At 38.5% G+C, this 18,678-nt stretch overlaps 1 protein-coding gene across 2 annotated transcripts in view; it reads right to left on the reverse strand.

The window, feature by feature from the left end:
- Positions 1–18,678, reverse strand: part of LOC122797711 (cytochrome P450 2D15-like) — a 955,177-nt gene that overhangs the window by 758,865 nt on the left and 177,634 nt on the right. Inside the window, exons 2-3 of one of the 2 annotated variants that reach the window (XM_044066252.1) lie at positions 8,103–8,184; positions 5,989–6,244 (exon numbers count right to left, since the gene is read on the reverse strand). In XM_044066252.1, coding sequence (XP_043922187.1) covers positions 5,989–6,204 — 216 coding nt within the window. In that variant the 5' untranslated portion in view covers positions 6,205–6,244; positions 8,103–8,184. The remainder of the gene's footprint in view (positions 1–5,988; positions 6,245–8,102; positions 8,185–18,678) is intronic. The other variant, XM_044066247.1, reaches the window with a different exon arrangement.

An 18,678-nucleotide genomic window follows, 5' to 3' on the forward strand; every position in this document is an offset into this window, starting at 1 on the left:
GTATTGTTGACAAACATGATGAATTAGGCATAAAACCCTACATAATTCACTGGATTGCCAGCTGCCTCACAGATAGGATCCAAGAAGTCAGGACTGATGAGACTGCCTCCATCAAGAGACTGGTCACTGGCAGAGTACCTCAGGGCTCAGTGCTGGGCCCACTCCTGTTGGCATCTACTTCTCAAAGGTCAAGGCTAATGTCAAGGGCATCTGGCTTACAAAGTTAGCAGATGACTGCAAATTAGGAACTATCATAGATACCCCCATGACACTAACATCCTACAAGAAGGTGTAACACAGAAAAAGCACTGGTGCCAAAGCCATAATTAAAAATCAACTGCAAGAAGTGCATTATAATGCCTTTTGGGAAAAGGTCCACCCAGGTTAGTTACTCCATTGATAAGACACTCATAAGGGTTGACTCGGTAGTTAGGGATCTGGGAACATATGCAAAAATAATCTGGCCTTTGACCAATACATAGCCAAAGTAATAAGAAAATCATTCTATGTCTTCCAGCTTATAAGTAAGGGTATGGCATCCAGGTCCAAGGAAGTTGTACAGCATGTATCAAACCCATCACTGATTACGGTACCCAATTTGGTATATATATACCTGACCAAGGATACACAACATGTGGAATACCCATGGAGGTTCCTCACCATTGTCCTATGTAAATTAACTTAAAGCTCTATCTCTGTACTTAGTCTCTTGCAAGTTACTGAGACATGATCTATATCTTGCATATAAGGCTTCCTCTGATCCATCACTGGTGGATCTTTTGCACATTCACAAAATGAAAAGCACCAAAAACTCAAGATCCAAGGATGTAAACTTTGCTTACGACATTAACAGAACAGGCTGGTGAGACAGATATGTATCTCAAACAATCTCCATGCTCTGGAATAGGCTCCCAATCCATGTGAAGCAGAGTACATCCCTAACCCTATTCAAATGTAACCCTGACCATTAGATGTGAAACTGAAATCCCCCCCCCCCTCCAGTCTGGCCTCAATGTCTTTGACTGACAGAATCCAACAATAAGTATTCACTAACATAACCCCCTACACTAAACGTTTAGCATCCTCTTAGTATACCCCTCCCATGCCTCCTAACTGTCCAGATATTCACAGAATGTATTTTTGCCTCAGATTTTTGCCTGTTCATCTTAAAATTTGTGTTTTTTTGACAAATCAGTGAAGACTGATGCTATTAAATAATGACATCTTTTTGAGTTTCATACTTCATACCCCTCAAAAAATTCATGCTAATGCAAAACCTGTCATTCTGGCAACTTTCTAAGTTTATAAAAGCAATATTTAAAATTTGTCCCCGATTCTGGGCCTTTGCCCCTCCATTATTTTTGCCATTGACCAAATTTCTTGTGCAGGTATGATAGATGCCCATGTTACATGGGGACCCAAAGTGGGTTGCACAGCTAGGCTGACAAAGGCCTTAGTGGTCATTAGCCTAGTACAGTGATGGTGAACCAATGACAAATGTGTCAAAGGTGACACGCCACAATGTTTGGGGTGACACACCAGTGTTCATCAACACCCAAGTTACCAAAGACACTGAATGAACAAAAATACAAGAAATATGTGACCCTGCACTTATCATATTAAAACTCAGCAACAAAAAAGTCATTAACTGATGTTAATCAAATCAAATACAGTGTGCTCCATATTTTCTTCAGTTCAATTCAAAATTACTTTTACAAGTAGAGTAATTTTTAGTGTACTATTTTAAGCCCAATTATCAGGGTGCATATCATTTTCTCTGTTGTATGTCACTGATTTTTCTTTTATTTTTATAATGCATAGCAGTACATATGATAGACTGTGTTTTTTTAAATAACTGAATATGTAATGAATTGTTTCTCTCTTGTTAGTGGGGGCTGGGGGGGGTCAGGTGTGACACGCCAGCAGAGTTAAGATAGGCATTTTCCAAATTTCTGACACGCTGAGCCCAAAAGGTTTACCATCACTGGCCTAGTATATACCTATGAACTTATCAACATATCATGAATTAAAGGGCAACTATGCCTACACACATTCCCTTTCCCAACAGTACGTTTCCCTTCACATAGAATGATTCCCCATAATTCCGCATTACAAAGTCATGAATTAGCAGTTTTTCCCCCTTCTGTGGCATTTTTGTCCTAATAATCTTCCTCAGTGTATGCTATGTTAAGGCAAAATTAAAACTCATGATATTTTGAGAAGGAATGTGTTTGCTCTTACAATGTTTTGTCTGCACATCTGAAAGTCTTTTGCAACAAAAGACATACAGAGTAAGGTACATGTAGCTTTATTATTATTACTACTATTTCTATTGTTATATTAAGTTGTTTGCTTTTCTTTCCTAGGGCTGTAAACCGATTAAGTCATTTAAAACCTGAATGGAAATAAACATGATAACCACAGACAGTAACTTCCTTAATTAGATGAAATTTGCTGGTCATGAAATATGACATGCTGGCTGACTCAGAGAAGGAAGACAGGACCTTGAATTAAAAAAAGTCACTTTTTACAAAGGATATGTTGTCTCAGTTATTCATTCATTATGGAAGAAACTTTCAAAGATGATGTAACACGCATAAAAAATATGTAAGAGTCACTGCAAAAATTCACTAATGCACCACTTTTACTAAGGATTTTCAATTTGACAGTATTTCCCAGTGTTTCCTTTCAAAGAGAGTGGGAGTATGATTTGGCAAGACAGACGCGGACACTGTAATCTCATCAACTGTGCCCTCACAGTACATTATGGCAAGATGTAGCTTTCAAAGAAAACAAGATCAGGTCAGCATGTCTGTGTCTGCTCCCATGAGGGCATTCAAAGTTACAAAGAATAAATAAATGAAAGTAGTAGTAGTAATTAGTGTTCTGACATTAGCAAGTTTGAATTGTGTAGAACCTCATGGGATGATAACATTTATATATTTTTCAGCTTCTGCCCATAGTGGACTTTTAAGTCTTTGGTCCTTTACTTTGTGACCATGAACTAGCTCAAAAAGTGGAATTTTAGGGCATCTGTCTGTATGCAAAAAGGAGAAGGAAGAAATATTTGTCCCACAACTAATTAAACTGGTTTGTGAGTACTCTCGGTATGGTACTAAGAGGAGAATTGAATCTCTCCAACCAACCATTTGTTTGCGGGTGGCATAGCTCTCAATAGAATCAGAGACTAATCCAAAAATAATCAGGGGCACTTTTAAAATATTAGTACTATTAACTTTAGACACTGACAAAGTAAGAGAATGTGAATTAATATAAGGTTTCAGAAGTAAAAGAACTCTATAACCCTGATTATTGTTATTATTCATTAAATGTAATTTATTACTTTTTCTCCAAAAGTTACCAGTTTTAGGAGGGATTAAGAGAGACAGAGCTAAAATCTTAGCCAAAATCAGGGACGGCCTTGAATATTAGGGACATTTAAGAGGTGTGTTGGGTAGTAGTACTAGTTTTTAACTGTTTAATCCCACCACACTTTCACAAGCCAGAACAGCTGTTCTGATATGAAGTTACCCCCTGTTTATTACTATTTCCCAGAAAAAAAAAACACCCTGCTGAAAATTTCTAACATGGACATTTTCCAACTCAGCAGAAGACAAAGTATAGTTGTATAAGAGCTTAACACAACAGTAGCTATTCAAATAGATCACTGCTGCAGTAATGTTGGCACAGGGTAAGTATCCTACCAAGAATAGCCAGTATACCAAATCTTAGATGCTCCTTCCTCACATGGCATATGTCCGACCTTATACATAGGCATGAAAAGTACATGCAGGTATTTAAGGGATGTACAAGCATAAAACTTCTCAGATCTTTCCTACTGCAGACATACACAGAGGCTAGCAAAAAGTGAGAAGACTCACATAAAATAAAAGCTAGAGGGGGGTAGGACAAGCAAATAGGGGTTTCACTTCAGCCTATAGGGGAAAAAGGGGGATGGAGGGAAGGTGCATATTATGTAACAGTGATCTATTTGAAAATGTTCTGTTATGATACATTCTGTACTATGTTCATTATTAGATCATTCTTTAAGTAATGCTGACAGATGGGGCAATTCCCAAAGCTTTTAGGTAGACTTGGACAGAGTAAGACAAAAATAGCTGGGGTCCAGTAACCCTTGAAGTATGGTTGTTGTAAATCCCTGTTCTGGCTCTATAAAAGGCTATCAGGAGTAAGACGTCCCACACATTTTCTCAATAGCAGGCAACAGCACCAAAGCAACATTAGCTTTCTGTCTCATCTTACAAACATTTTGACACTGCTCACGCAATTTGCAATGCCATCTGAAGTTTTTTTGCAAGATCTAATTATTAAAACTATTGCTTAAACCTCCCTTTCATATGACGTATATCCAGATGGCCTGAAAAAAAATATTATGGACTATGGCCTGAAGTGCCTTATGGTATGCCCATAGAAATACCAGCTGTATCATTTCTTCTTCTTCTTCTAGCTCTCCTCCAGAATTCTATTCTCTGTACAATAACCCCTTATCTCGATATACAGACACCCCCCACCTTTGATGATTTGGAACATCCTTGGCTACTTCCTTCAGATTTGACATTTATGTGGTGACTAGGCTACAGGATAATTGCCCACTTGCTCTAATGCAGCTCCAAAACAAAGAATAAAAGTCTACTATGCACGGACTTGTATTTGTAATCCTGGTATTATCTGATTTCCAGGTCAGACAAGAAGTACAACTTCATACATCCCTGATGTCCTCCCAATCCCTATTTTAGATATAGTAAAAAGCTAATTATTGTTTTTTATATATTTTTTTCTTACTTAAATGCCATTGTATTTTTGCATGCATTGACAAATGACTTCACCAATTATTTACTGTCGCATCAGAGATCATCTGAGCTAATATGATGAAGAAATGAAATGATTCCTATATTTTGCAGACAATGCAACGTGCACTCTGTATGTAACACAGTTTTCTGTGACTTCTACATTGCAGTTACATAAAGAATGCACTGGATTGCAGAAACATCAGGGCAGTATGTTGGAGTCAGGGCAATAGCTGGAACCACCCTGAGATAATGTATCATAATCATTTGTTTACTCATTTTCTTGGTGAAACAGCTCCTACGTCACCCACACGCGCTGGTTAAACTTGTCAGACGGCATAGTTAAGGTGAAACGCACTGCATGATTCAGTCAATGTCTGCTTTAGTACTTTAACCTCAAATTATCAGTGATCTGTGTTTTTATATTTGCAGGGCTTTGAACAACCTAACTAAACTTCATATGTAGCTAAGCCACATAATTACTGACTACATAATTTTCTTTAATGCATAATTCCAGAAGGCCTGAACATCTTGTCTTTAATCTGAAAAAGAGTACTAGACAACTACTTCTCACAAAATGCAGCATTATGTTTCTCCTTCTTCACTAGGAAAAAAAGCATTTAATGAGCATTGGCTATTTATGGAGTATGTTAGACATCAGCACTTACTTTTATTCTGTAATAATGCATTTTTTTGATACTGTTTAAATCCTTTTTATATACAAGTTTCACTACAAAATAATGTTAAGACAGAAAGACATGAAGTGCACGTGTCACATTTCTTTGCAGAGAACTAACAGTGAGCAACATTTTAAGCATAGATTGTTCATTGTTTTTTTTCAAAAAGAAACAGGATGAGCGCTGAGAAGTTGATCTAATTCAGCGACAATGCACTAAAACTTACTTATCTGGTTGCACTATAAAATATTTCAAATATTAAACAAACATAGTGAAGAGTGCAGCATTAGCCTTTTCTAAAGCCGAAGGTGAGATTTTGTGGAAGTGAAAACAGGCATCCATTTGATTACAAGTGCTTTCATTCCTGTGCTTTAATTTGAAAATGTTCACATTGCAAGTTTCATTTCTACAGTAACACACCTTGCAGAGCATTAGCTGATACCGTAAATGCTACATAATTATAGTTCATTGTGAAACACAAAACTGTAGTATTACCTACTTACCTCAGTTACACGCAAGTGTGGCTTCCGTATGCCAAGCTGAAATATGTTTCCTAGAAATGGCAAACCCCATGGACCTGGGGGATACCTTTCCCACACTATTCTCCTCTTCATGAGGTCAAAGAGCAGAGCAAAAACACTTAGGAAGACAGCAATAGCACCTGTACTGTTAAAGAGCTGCAGGAGAGACTGGACATTCTGCAGAAGCTCCATGTTCATCAGCTGTTCTCTCGCTGCATCCAGCTCTATTACAAGGCAACTGTGAGAACAAACCGAAAGAACATGAGTTATGTAAAAAGGAAACACCAATCAGCATGCTTAGAAAACTCCTGTGTGTTTTTCTCTAAGATTTTAAACTGTGATCATGTTAAAGGAGACATTATTGTTTACTTACCTGACAGAGCTTTGCTTTCTGGATTGTTTCTGTGTTTCATATTTTAACCAATATTTTTTCAGCCAAATGTTTTTGTTGAAACTATCTCAGTAAAGTATGGCACAAAGAACAATTTTCAGTTAATAAAATGACCATAGATAATGCTGTTTTTTTTTTGCTCTAATAACAGCATTTGGCTAAGCAAGACTATAATACAAAAGTAACAAATAAATCCTGCCTAATACAGTTAATTCAAACATAAACTACTAGCAAGAAAAAAGTACAGCAAGAAAAAGAAAAAGAGAAACTCTTAACTTCTTTAATAAAGGTAGATAACCTAAGGTCCATGTCCAAAACAGTTACATTCACTAATCATTCTCTTTTTCCCTACCATGAAGGAAATCCTGCAGAAAGTCAGAAGAGTGGAAGGTAAGGGGACTATCTTTTGCTCATGTAAAAAGGTAAGTGTGATGATAGCAGTCTATAAATCATTAAATGGAATATATATATATATATATATATATATATATATATATATATATATATATATATATATATATAAACCTTGCTTAATCAAAATTACACTTACCCGAATTTGAAAAATGCAAGACGACTTCTCTGAAACCTTTTTATTGCAAATCAACTGATCACCGGTATTTTTTCTAAGGGAAACAAACCACTTGGTCATCAGGGTGAACTTTGCCCTCTTCCCCCGTGTAGTGCGATCTTGGAGTTGATATATTTAGTTAGGGGAGTGAGGGGGCGCAGCCCCCCACTTCAATCATTTTGTGTCTGTTTTTTTTTTCCTGGTGCCCAAATGATTCATTTCCCTTAGAAAAAATATCAGTAATCTGAAATTAAGGTTTCGGTGAAGTTGGTTCGATTTTTAGTGGTTTGGGTAAGTGTAAATTTGATTAATGAAAGTAGCGCCATAGATATATATATATATATATATATATATATACATATATATATATATATATATATATATATATATATACATATATATATATATGTATATATATATATATATATATATATATATATACCTATATGGGTCCCCTTCAGTAGATGGAACGTTTATATGTTCGAACCACATATGGCAGAGACCATATGTTTGAACTTGTAAAAGTCTGATCTGACTGAATGGAGATCTCCGTACAGAGTGAAAGGGAAGATTTCCCATTTCCGCAATGTAGTTGATCTCTGAGCTGGTATATTTAAGTAAGGGGGGGCAGGGGGGCTACTACAGACGTTTAATTTTGTGCGGTTTTAATTCAGTGTTCAAACTTTTATGAGTTTGAAAATATGGTCTCGGCCATATGTGGTTCGAACTAGTAAAAGTTCAATCTACTGAAGTAGATCTCTCTCTCTCTCTCTATACATATATATATATATATATATATATATATATATAAAGCCATTTTACCTTAAGACTGTCTACTACAGATAACACTTACAGAGAAGCTTTTGGATAGTTAAGAAGTTGTTGTAATAGTCATTATGTTTTTATTTGGCTGCCATTTTGTTTGAAATTAAAACTGGATTTTAACATTGAATACCTGTGTTTAATGCCATTAGTAATAGTAGCACTGGTGTTCACCATGACAGGATGAGTTAAAAGACCCCAAACAGGAAGAAAACCGAAAAGCAATGGTAAATAAATCACTCTTAAATTAGCAAGAATCCACATGGGCCTAATTGATATCCATCCAAGGATGCTACTTTGAGCCTAGGTACTTACATTTCTCTATTCCACGAGTCTTATCTCCAATGACAATGAGGGCTGTATGAGGACTAGCATACTCAGCCAAGGGCCACAGTCTCTGAAACAAAAAGGACAATCAATGCAGCTAAGAATGTAATGTAGTAGCTTCCCTCACATAGAATCATGTTAATATGATGGCTGCTCGATGCCTGAGGACAGCGAGTTTGAGATCCTGTCTACAGCTTATTAATTAAAACATTAATTAACTCATTCTATTAATTTTTTTAGTAATCTCTTTAGATCTTCCTATTGGGAAGGTTTTGCCTCTTCTAATTCCTAGTTATTACATTCTTAGCTGCCAATAATATGGCCCCCAATAATTAGATCCCATGTTTCAACCACCCACTTTTATAATACAGCCATGTATGAAAAGGCCAGAATTCAACACTCTTCTACCAAACAACTCAAAAAAATAGTTATGCAGCCTATAATTTCCCCAAAACACTTTACATTAGTCTCTCTTTACTGGGAGAACACATCTTCAATAGTCCAATTCCCAAGAGATATCACAACCAAACAAGGATATACAGTGTTAAATGAAATATGAATAAAAATATGATTTTATGACCTAATACATCAAAATCATGACATTTCCCCTTTGATCTTCACTTAGCTAAAATCTTAGCATCAGATTCTTTTTAGCCCATATAGAAAAACTGGATCCTGCAAAGACTTCAAATACTTTTGCCTACTTGGGAAGCCCACCAACGTTTATCCATAACTGCATAAAGGGTAGAACTCTTGTGTACCCCACACAAGAGTTCCCCTTACAATGTCTAATATCTGTATGGGCAATTCTAGAGTACCTCCTAAAATTGGTCAGTTTTGAAAGTTTTTTAAGTCAATAGAACAAGTTTTAAAATGTGTCCTTAACCTGGGCCTTTCTAACTTTTTATTTCTTTACGTTAATCCCTATTTCTAGAGGTAAAGAGTTGTGAGCTGTGTAGCTACCATGTGCAATTATGCTTCACATGTAAATACTGGCAAGATCAACCCGCCCCAAACAGCTGCTGCCAAAATCTCCACCTATGTCTGATGACGATTGAGTTTTCAGAAACTTGAAATTCATATGGTCAGGACCATATGATCGAGTTTCTGAAAACTTGAACATCAAAAAAAATTACCCTTTTTTTTTTACATTTTTGCAAGGAGAGAGGGCAAGCCCCCTCCCCCCCACATCCTCTGCAAATTATATGACCAACTCAGCGATTGCACTACAGTGAGGAAAAGGGTAAATTTCCCAATCCTCACTGTTCCACAATCTCCATTCAAAAGCTGTATGTTTTCAAAAACTCAATCATATGGTCTCGACCATATGAATTTCGAGTTTCTGAAAACTCGATCAACTGATAGGGACCTGTCTGACTATAACTCAAACGTTTGGTTTCATCTGGTTTATCAACAGAAAAAATTGCAAGCATTTAAATTTAAACAACTTATTCTCCAGCTCTTTTAAGGAGTTGTGGAACGCTTCCATACTCAGTCTGTTTCAGAAGTATTCTCATCAACCCCCAAATTATTCAAATGCAACAAAGGATTTCCTTCAATTTGTATCATACGGGAAAGACAGTCAGAGCTCCAAACATTCCCTGGAGTTGCTGGATTGTAGTCAGACTCAAAATTCTGACCCTCAGCCATGTTCCATGTGCAAAACCAAAAGGACAAAACGTAGAAAAAATAATCAGCAGCGTGGACAAAGGCAGGTTCAACCAACAACAGTATATCAACAGAAAACAAATGGATGACCAACAAAGCTCGAGGATAAGGCATAACAAACTTTAATATACTTGGTAAGTGCTTTCATGCCAAACTGGTGCTTCTTCAGATCATAAAACCAGGAAAAAATAACAGCACATAAATACTAGTAAAATCCTAAACAATTCCCAATAAAAAAATCAATGAAACAAATCACATGAGTTCAATGCCAGTTTTAAAGGTACATCATCATTTCAGATGGACTTGGATGAAAAGGATGCAGAGTTATGGTATTTACATAACTTCTGTATCCTATTTCATCAGTCCTTCCAATTCCACAACTGGGACAGGATCTTAAGCTACCTGCAATCTTGGGCAGCATCATGACAGGATATCTCTCAGAACCGAAGCTTCAAATGCAGATCTGGTTGAAGAAATGATGTTTAGTATATAATGCTTGGAAAAAATGTGTAGCATAGACCACATGGCTGCTGGACAAATGTAATCAATGGAGGCATTTCTGAAAAAAAAAATGCTACAGAACTTACCTTTGTTTTGTTGAATCGGCCTTAGGTTTGAGCTTAGAGTCTTGCTGTTAGACTATACAAAGGAGATTCAATCTGATAGCCATCTGGACAGTGTCTGTTTAGAAAATGTGGATCCCAATTTGCTAAGAGCCAATGAAACAAACAATTGAGTGTCTTTTTCTGAAGGTTTTGGCTCTATATAAGTAGAATCTTAGTCCCCTATGGACATCTAAAATGTGTGTAAATATTCTCCTTTGTGGAATAGTTTGGAAACAGCACTGGTAGGTTAACAGACTGGTTAAGATTATTCTTCCATTAGGAACAAGGATGAAGTTGTTCTTAAAGTGGTCCTATCCTTATGAAAGACTAAATATGGTGCACTAACAGACAAGGCATGTAATTTTGAATTTTATTTAACTGATGTAATAGCCAACAGAAAATATTCCCAAAATAAGTACTTCATGTCTGCAGATGAAGCTGGTTCAAATGGAGGCTTTGTTAGTGCTTCCAGGACCAAAATCAAATCCCAGGGCAGTGTATGGTCCTTAATGGGAGGGCAAAGAAGGAACAATTCTTTGAGGATAGCTTATGAGAAGCCAAGGTACTGTTCTGGTATTAGAGGTGGTACCTGGATATGGCAGTTAACTGCACTTTGATAGTTTAATAACTGGAATGTGCTTCAAACAATGACAGAAATTGTAAAACATCTGCAATAGGTCTAGAATGTGGATCAAATTCCCATCTGGTGGCCCAGACAGAGAAACATTTCCACTTACTCTTATGCATCTTTTTAGTAGACTGCTTCTGAGATGCAGACAAAATACAGATTACATTTTCTGAAAGGGAGGAACATCTGGTCATTAGGATAATCTGAGAAGCCATGTTGTTAGCTTGAGATTGTGAAGGTCCTGGTGAAGCTGACAGGAGGGATAGAAAAGAGGACCCAGTTGTGGATCTAGAAGCCAAGGGGACTTCTTCAAATAAGTCCAGAGTAGGAGAAATTAAACTTGTTCTGGCCAGTATGGAGCATAGAGTATTATCCGTAACTTGCAAGTCAATACCTTCTATAGAAACCTGGACATCAGTGAAAGTGAGGGAAATGTGTAAAGAAGGTAGTGGGGCTACTGGCAGACTAGAGCATCCCTGGTTGATTGCCCCACCAAAGGGAGTAGGGTAAAGTAGCTTTTGCACTTGGTGTTTGAGGGAGAGACAAACAAGTCAAAGCAAAGCTGGTCGCACAGACCAAAAATTTCTTGAGCCACTGATGGATTGAGAGATCACTTGTGAGACATTAGGATAGACATAATGAGCCTTCTGCTAGCCAGTCAGACTGCTCTGGAATACACAATGCCGCAGGAAAGTGACCTGCATCCAATGCTAATTTCAATACTCTAATGGTCTCTCTGAAAAGGGGGGCATGATGTGGTTCCTCCATATTTGCTAATGTACCAAACTACTGACATTGTCTGTATGACTACCACTCCTGAAGGTAAGTGGTCCTGAAATTTCTTTAATGCTAGCAGATCAACTCTCATCTCCAGGATCAGGATACCGATGTGAAGATTGGCATCTGGCTGGCTCCAAACTCCTTGGACCATCCGCCCCTCAAAATTAATCCCCCACCCCACCCCAGACAGTAGACATATATTGTTACTATTGCTATAGGAGAAGGCACAACTGATCTTCCAGTATGAAGAAATGAGAACATTAGCCACCAGCTTAAATGATTTCTGTATGACTGAGTCAAGTGAATGTTGGCCAACAGGAAGTCTATTACCTGTGACCATTGAGTAGTTAATGTCCACTGCAGAATCCTCATAGGAAATACGACATAGCAGACCATAGTAATTGCTGCTGCCATGAGACCTAAATTTCTTAGGATCAGCACCACTGGAAGGTTCTGATCATGATAAAGGAAACAAACTTCTTGCTGGAGGGAGGACTATCTTTAAGGAGTGAGAGACACTGAGCATGACATTGTATCCAGGAAGCATCTGATGAAAGTAACTTGCTGTGAGGGCTGAAGATAAAGAACTGTAAAAAGTCATCTGTGGCTGTTAGTAAGGACTCTCTGGTTGCTGCCGCCATGAAACAATCATCTAGGTATGGAAAAGTGTCTATCTCTTGTAGCCAAATATGGGCTGGATCTACTGCCATGCACTTGGTGAACAGCTAGGGGGCTCCGGTCAGACAGGACAAGACTGGCTTTTATTCAAAAGCACAAACACTTCTGGGTCTTCTTTGTGATTCTTATGTAGAGGGAGGTGTCTTGTAGATTTACAAAGCATATGTAGTTGTCTGCCTTCAGCCAAGCCAAAATCACTGACACATGACAAGTCTGAATGGAGTATTTTTTGTAAATACATTTTAAGCTGCTATGATCCAGATTTCACCTGAGGTCCTTGTTTACCTTTGGAACCCAAAACCATCTTGAATAAATTCCTGACCCTCTCTGGTTTAGCGGGTCCTCCTGGATGGCCCTTTTTTGAAGGATGATTGACACCTCCTGAACAACTGCTTGCATTTGGTGGGGTGGAACATTTGGTAATAATGGCTTATTTGGAAATGGTCTTTGGAGAACTGGTATGGTACAGTGGGTCTATATCAGAATCGCGAAAGCTGTCTTTTGTGAATACATGTTAATCAACACATATACATCGAAGAACAAGAACAGCGAAGTACCAAAAGAGCAAAATGAAGAATGCCAAACGGATTTTCTTGGCCAGCAGGGTGATCATGGGGATGATGAAATGAATCTTTTTCCCCACAGTAGTGCGGTCTCGGAGTTGGTATATATAAGTAGGGGGTTGTGGGGGGTGCAGGGGGCTTTCCCCCCTGCAAAAACATTTGAAAAAGTGTTTTAGGTAAGGTTTGTACAGTTAGGTTTACCTTACCTGTATGGTGCTATTACTTCCAGGAATGCATTCGACGTTCTCCATTTCGCTTTTTTGGTACTTCGACACATAAACGTCGAAGAACGAGAACAGCGATGAACATGTATTCACGAAAGACAGCGTTTGCGATTGTAATATAGACCTGGTGTAGTCTCTGGATATAATTTCCTCACACCCAACTACCCTGTGTGATGGCCATCCGTGCAATTAGGTACTGAGGTAATCTTCCCTGACCACCACCAGAAACAGATAGTTGGGTAAGCCATCAGAGGTGCTGATTTGGCCTTCCTGAGAAGGATTCCCTGTACCCTTGGTTTTGAGGACACTCACAACCTCTGTCACAGGAAGCATCAAAGGGTTGAAACTGGGATTTTCTAAACCACGGGGTTGTGGAACCTTTCTGATTCCTAGTGAAAGATCACTGAAGGTTCGTAAATTTGACTCCCACAGCAGAGTCTTCCCAACATGCTCACACCTCATCAGCTTTTCTTTAACAGTGGGTTCAAAAATCCATCAAAGCAATCATTTGTAAAGGACGTCTTAAAAATGTCCACAAAGTCACACAGGCAGGCAGAAGCGTGACTAGGGTGGGACAAGAGCAGCAATTGCCCTGGCCAAAAAGGGTTTGGGGAAGGAAGTGATCATCCTGAATGAACAACCTCTCTTTCTTTAGTGCAATATCAGCTCCCTGTGTGGTTTAAATTGTTACTACTGTTTCCTAAATTTGTAGCAAGCAGTTTGCTACAGTTTAAAAGTAGAAGTGTTTATTTATTTATTTATTTTTTTGCTTTTTAATAGAAATCCTAGTTGGAAGGGGGGGGGGTGACTATAATAACCACTAATTTGTAGCAATTGGGTTGTTGCCTATTACAGAGAGTTTTTTTTCCCTCTTGGGTAATGTCCTACTTCTCAAACTCTCAGTGCAAGAAATCTGGGCAAAGCATAAAATAATGGGGAGACAAAGGCACAAAAATAGGGACAGATTTTAAATATTGCTGTTACAAACTTAAAAAAGTTTCTAGAATAGCAAGTTTTGTGTTAGCATGCAGTTTCTGAAGAAAATGAAGTCTAACATTCAAATGTCTCATTATTTGGTGACTTCCATCCTTAGTGATTTGCCAGAAAACCACAGATTTTATGCGGAACAGACCAAAAATCTGAACAGTTGAGAGGTATGGGGGAGCATGGATGTAAATTGTAATAACGTTTGCTCTTCAGTGGGAACGCTATCTGAGGGTGGCTCATGAATGTGATTGTAATAAACTGCTCAACACAGTTTGGTGATCAGTGATTGGCTTAATACAGCGAAGTGTTTTTTTAAATTTTTTATTTTGCAATTCACTTAAGAGCTGACAGGGTGGGGGCACTGGCTTGTGGTATCAAGCCCAGGGTGTTGACTGATACAGCTATGCTTCTGTGAAGAGCCAGGCATAGTGTTGGAGAGTTATGCCAGTGCCTGCTGCCCTGGGTGCCCTATCAGCTGCATTGTGATACAGATGTATAGAGCAATTTGTGATGCTGACCATGGTATTCTGGGGGGGGGGGGTCTGTAATTGTTTAGTAGATTCCTGAGTCATGGGCTGACCCAAAGTATCTACAGCTTGTTTAGCTAGGTTGCTTTGGAATCTGTTCATATGGGTAAAGTAATTTAATGCTGTCAGGCAAAACTGCCTGAGGCATAAATACACTTTCCCATTCTATTGATCACCCTAGCCCCCTGAAGGTCCTTCTTAGTGGCTGCTGCAACAATCATGGAGTCCACCAGAAGATCATTAACCAAAACTGCCTTTTTGGAGGATGTAAGACTTTGTCCAATTTTTCTGGGATGGCTTCTGCTGTGTCAGGTTCCTGCCATGCCCTCCTGGTGACCAAATCAATGAGAAAGTCTCAAGGACTGACAGACCAAGACAAAGAAGCGGCAGGTCTGTATGTTCTGAAGAGTACTTCCTTATCCTAATAGACTAGGTCATATAGCCAGGATCCCATTTGATTCTTTAATTCTATGATTTTGCCAAATGAGATATCTTCAGCAAGGAAACAGCAGCATCCTTCTTTTTCATCCAAGTCGGTGTCCATTGTAATGGACAAGAGTCAATGTCTTTCCTTTTACATGTTCTCTTCTGAGGGATCTCCAGCTGTGAATCCGTGGAAGAGATGGCTTGTACTTGCTATAAATCTCTAAATGATACAGCTCTGCTCTGTCCCTGGGACCCTTGAGGAATGGGCTGAAGAGCTGACAGGTGGGCATCTTATGGATGGAGCTGGTACCAAAGGAACCCCTGTCAACAGACTAGGAGAGGAAGAGGCTATCATTCTTTAAATGATCTCAAAGGTGGATCCTGGTCCATCTGCTTTGAGGGTCTGATACTTGGGACTGACTTCATTTCCACCAAAGCAGACAAGAGTGGCATAGCATCAGTACTAAATTCATAAATTTACAAAGCAATACAAACTGGATTCTCTTTCCAGATTCAAAGCATGCTTTTCTATTTATATCTTGGTTAAATTCAGAATGAGCTCCCCATTTTTAGTTATAGCAAGAAAGTCCTGATTTTAGTCACTCTGGTTGCTTGCACAGCTCTTTCCAAAAAGGGCTGAATGCATAGGCAGCTACAGTAACAGTGTTGGAGGGAATGAAATCTCCTGGAAGCTGGCCAGTTGCTGTATTCTTGGCAGGATACACCCCATAGGCTACTGCAGCAAAAAGAATGACGAACATCTAAGGGACAACACTGCAAAAGAGGTATCGCTGAAAGCTGTGTGTGTGTGTGTGTGTGTGTGTGTGTGTGTGTGTGTGTGTGTGTGTGTGTGTGTGTGTGTGTGTGTGTGTGCGTGTGTGCGTGTGTGCGTGTGTGCGTGTGTGCGTGTGTGTGTGTGTGTGTGTGTGTGTGTGTGTGTGTGTGTGTGTGTGTGTGTGTTTACTTACAAACCATACATATTTTCAAGATATTGTGAGTAGAACCAAAAATGCTACATCAATATACTTATATAGTCTACAGTGGTCAGTTAGGACTGCATACTTTAAACATACGTCTTGTCTGAAAGGCAGCTGGGTGGGATATTTAGACCCCTAGTAGTACTGAGAGATGGCTAGTTCTCCTGTCCTGAGCAGCTGTATTCTGAGGGGATGCTCTTGATGAATGCTGTATAAAGCTGGATAGTGGGCGATATGGTTTTAGGCTGGGAATACTATTATGATGGATGGTATGGGGTGGGTGAATGTACGGAAATTGTCCTGATATGTAGCTGTGCCTTTAAACATGCCTGTGATGCTACTAAAAAGTGGGAGGAACAGTGGGATTAAATGTATGGATCTGAGGGTAGCTGGGGAATTGAATGTGGGTGGGGTGCTCATCGGCCCACATCTACCACTAATATGGGAGCCAGTCAGTCTAGGCCTACTCAAAACCACTGAATCACTACATATTTTGGAGATAGATAAGCTGGGGGGGGGGGGTAAGGTCTTCCTCCATTTGGGGATACAGACAGATTTGCCCCTAGGAAAAAAAAAGCTTATTCTGTTATTTTCCGAATGAGACTTTTAGTGATTATTTTTCAAAGTGTTGTCCATTGAACAAATATTGTTTAATATATCGCCATTAATCATATGTAAACTGGAGATGAGACCATCATAATTCCGGGGACAAACAACTTCCCTGTGCAGTAAAAATATATACAGGTCTTATAGGTATTATTATTATGTACACTTGGTAAATAAAGAATTTAGATAAGTGTTGTCATATTTCTATCTCATCCAGTAGAAGTTAATTACAATGCAAAATGCCAGACGTTACCCCTGCCTTTCATACCTGTGTACAAAAGGGCATACGTCAGCTCCACCGGTACTTTATTATAAAATATTAAGCCAACAGCAATGGAATGTTTAACAACAGCATCCACATTAGACTGCTATTCTAAACTTGTAGAGTTTAATATAGTCCAACTCTGAATTTCACCACACCATTTTGGCTCCAGACACCATGGACTTTGAGCCATGATATGTAACTAAAACAAAAACAAAATAAATAAACAATTTCTCTGCTGATAGTTCAGATTTTTACATTTGATGCAACTGTAACTCAGTAAAGACACACTCTAGACTAGTTCTGCATTGCTCATAATGATAACAAGTCACAATTCCCCAACAGAACCAGAGAATAATGCAAAATGTAAGATTATGACAGTGAAGGAATATGAAATTGACCCTACATGAGTACTACTCCAAAACTTCATTACAAAACATTCAGACAAAAGTAAATATATATTCTATCACATATTTCACCCTAGAATGATATTCTACCCCAGCAAATATAAATGCAGCTCAATGTTGAATTCTACCACACCACTTCATTTGTTTCAAACCATGGAGCCTGAGCTATGGCATTTAATACAACTGAAAAAGAGCACAATTTAAGAAAGGTTTACTTTGGAATGATGATACACTGCTCATTCTGAACATAGGTCATATACTCTCCAGTGGAAATTGTCTAGAAGTCAAAATGATATAAAGTGACAATGGAAGGCCTAAGAATGCTTGCATTTAAAATCAGGGAACTATAATAGGACACTTGTGTAAACAATGCATGGCAGACTGGGAATCTGCCCACAAGATTTAAATATAACTCAGTTTTGAATATGTAGTACCACTTTACTCACGTGACGTCAAATCACGGGGTTTGAGGTAAAGAAATAAATACATATTTTCTGGTATAGTATTTTCTAGTATATACACCAGTGCTTCATTGTACGTCCTGCTGATAAAGGAAAATGTAGTGCTAAACTATACTATACACACACACACACACACACACACACACACACACACACATACATACACACATATATGTATATCTATATATATATATATATATATATATATATATATATATATATATATATATATATATATCTATATATGTATATGCGCACAGACATACATACATGCACATAGCCATATGTGTGTATGTGTGTGTGTGTGTGTGTGTGGGGGGGGGGGGGTCTACTTTGTTTTGCTGAATCTCATTTCACTGAATTTCATTTCCCCCTGACCACTTCGCTGAAAACACAAATTACTGAAAACTCATTTCACTGACCTGAACTTAGTATATATGACACTGTGTAGAGTACTGTAAGGCAAGTAAAAGTTATACACCCTTTTCCCCACTGTAGTGTGATCCTGGAGTTAATATACATAGTTAGGAGGGTGGGGGGCATAGAACCCCACCTTGTTTGTTTTATATTGTATTTTACCAAAAACTTCAAAAGAATAGACATGCATAGTTGCAACACCAATGACTAACTCTCTCCAGAAGACAAGAGGTACTCAAACACTATGTGAAGGGCTATGCCCCCACACCCCCCTAACTAAATATACTAACTCCAGGATCGCACTAACTTCTGCACGAGCTCTGCTAGGTAGCCCAGAACCAAAGTGAG

The sequence above is a fragment of the Protopterus annectens genome, chromosome 1.part0 (genome assembly GCF_019279795.1).
Source record: "Protopterus annectens isolate FY-2018-M chromosome 1.part0, PAN1.0, whole genome shotgun sequence".
NCBI lineage: Eukaryota > Metazoa > Chordata > Ceratodontiformes > Protopteridae > Protopterus > Protopterus annectens.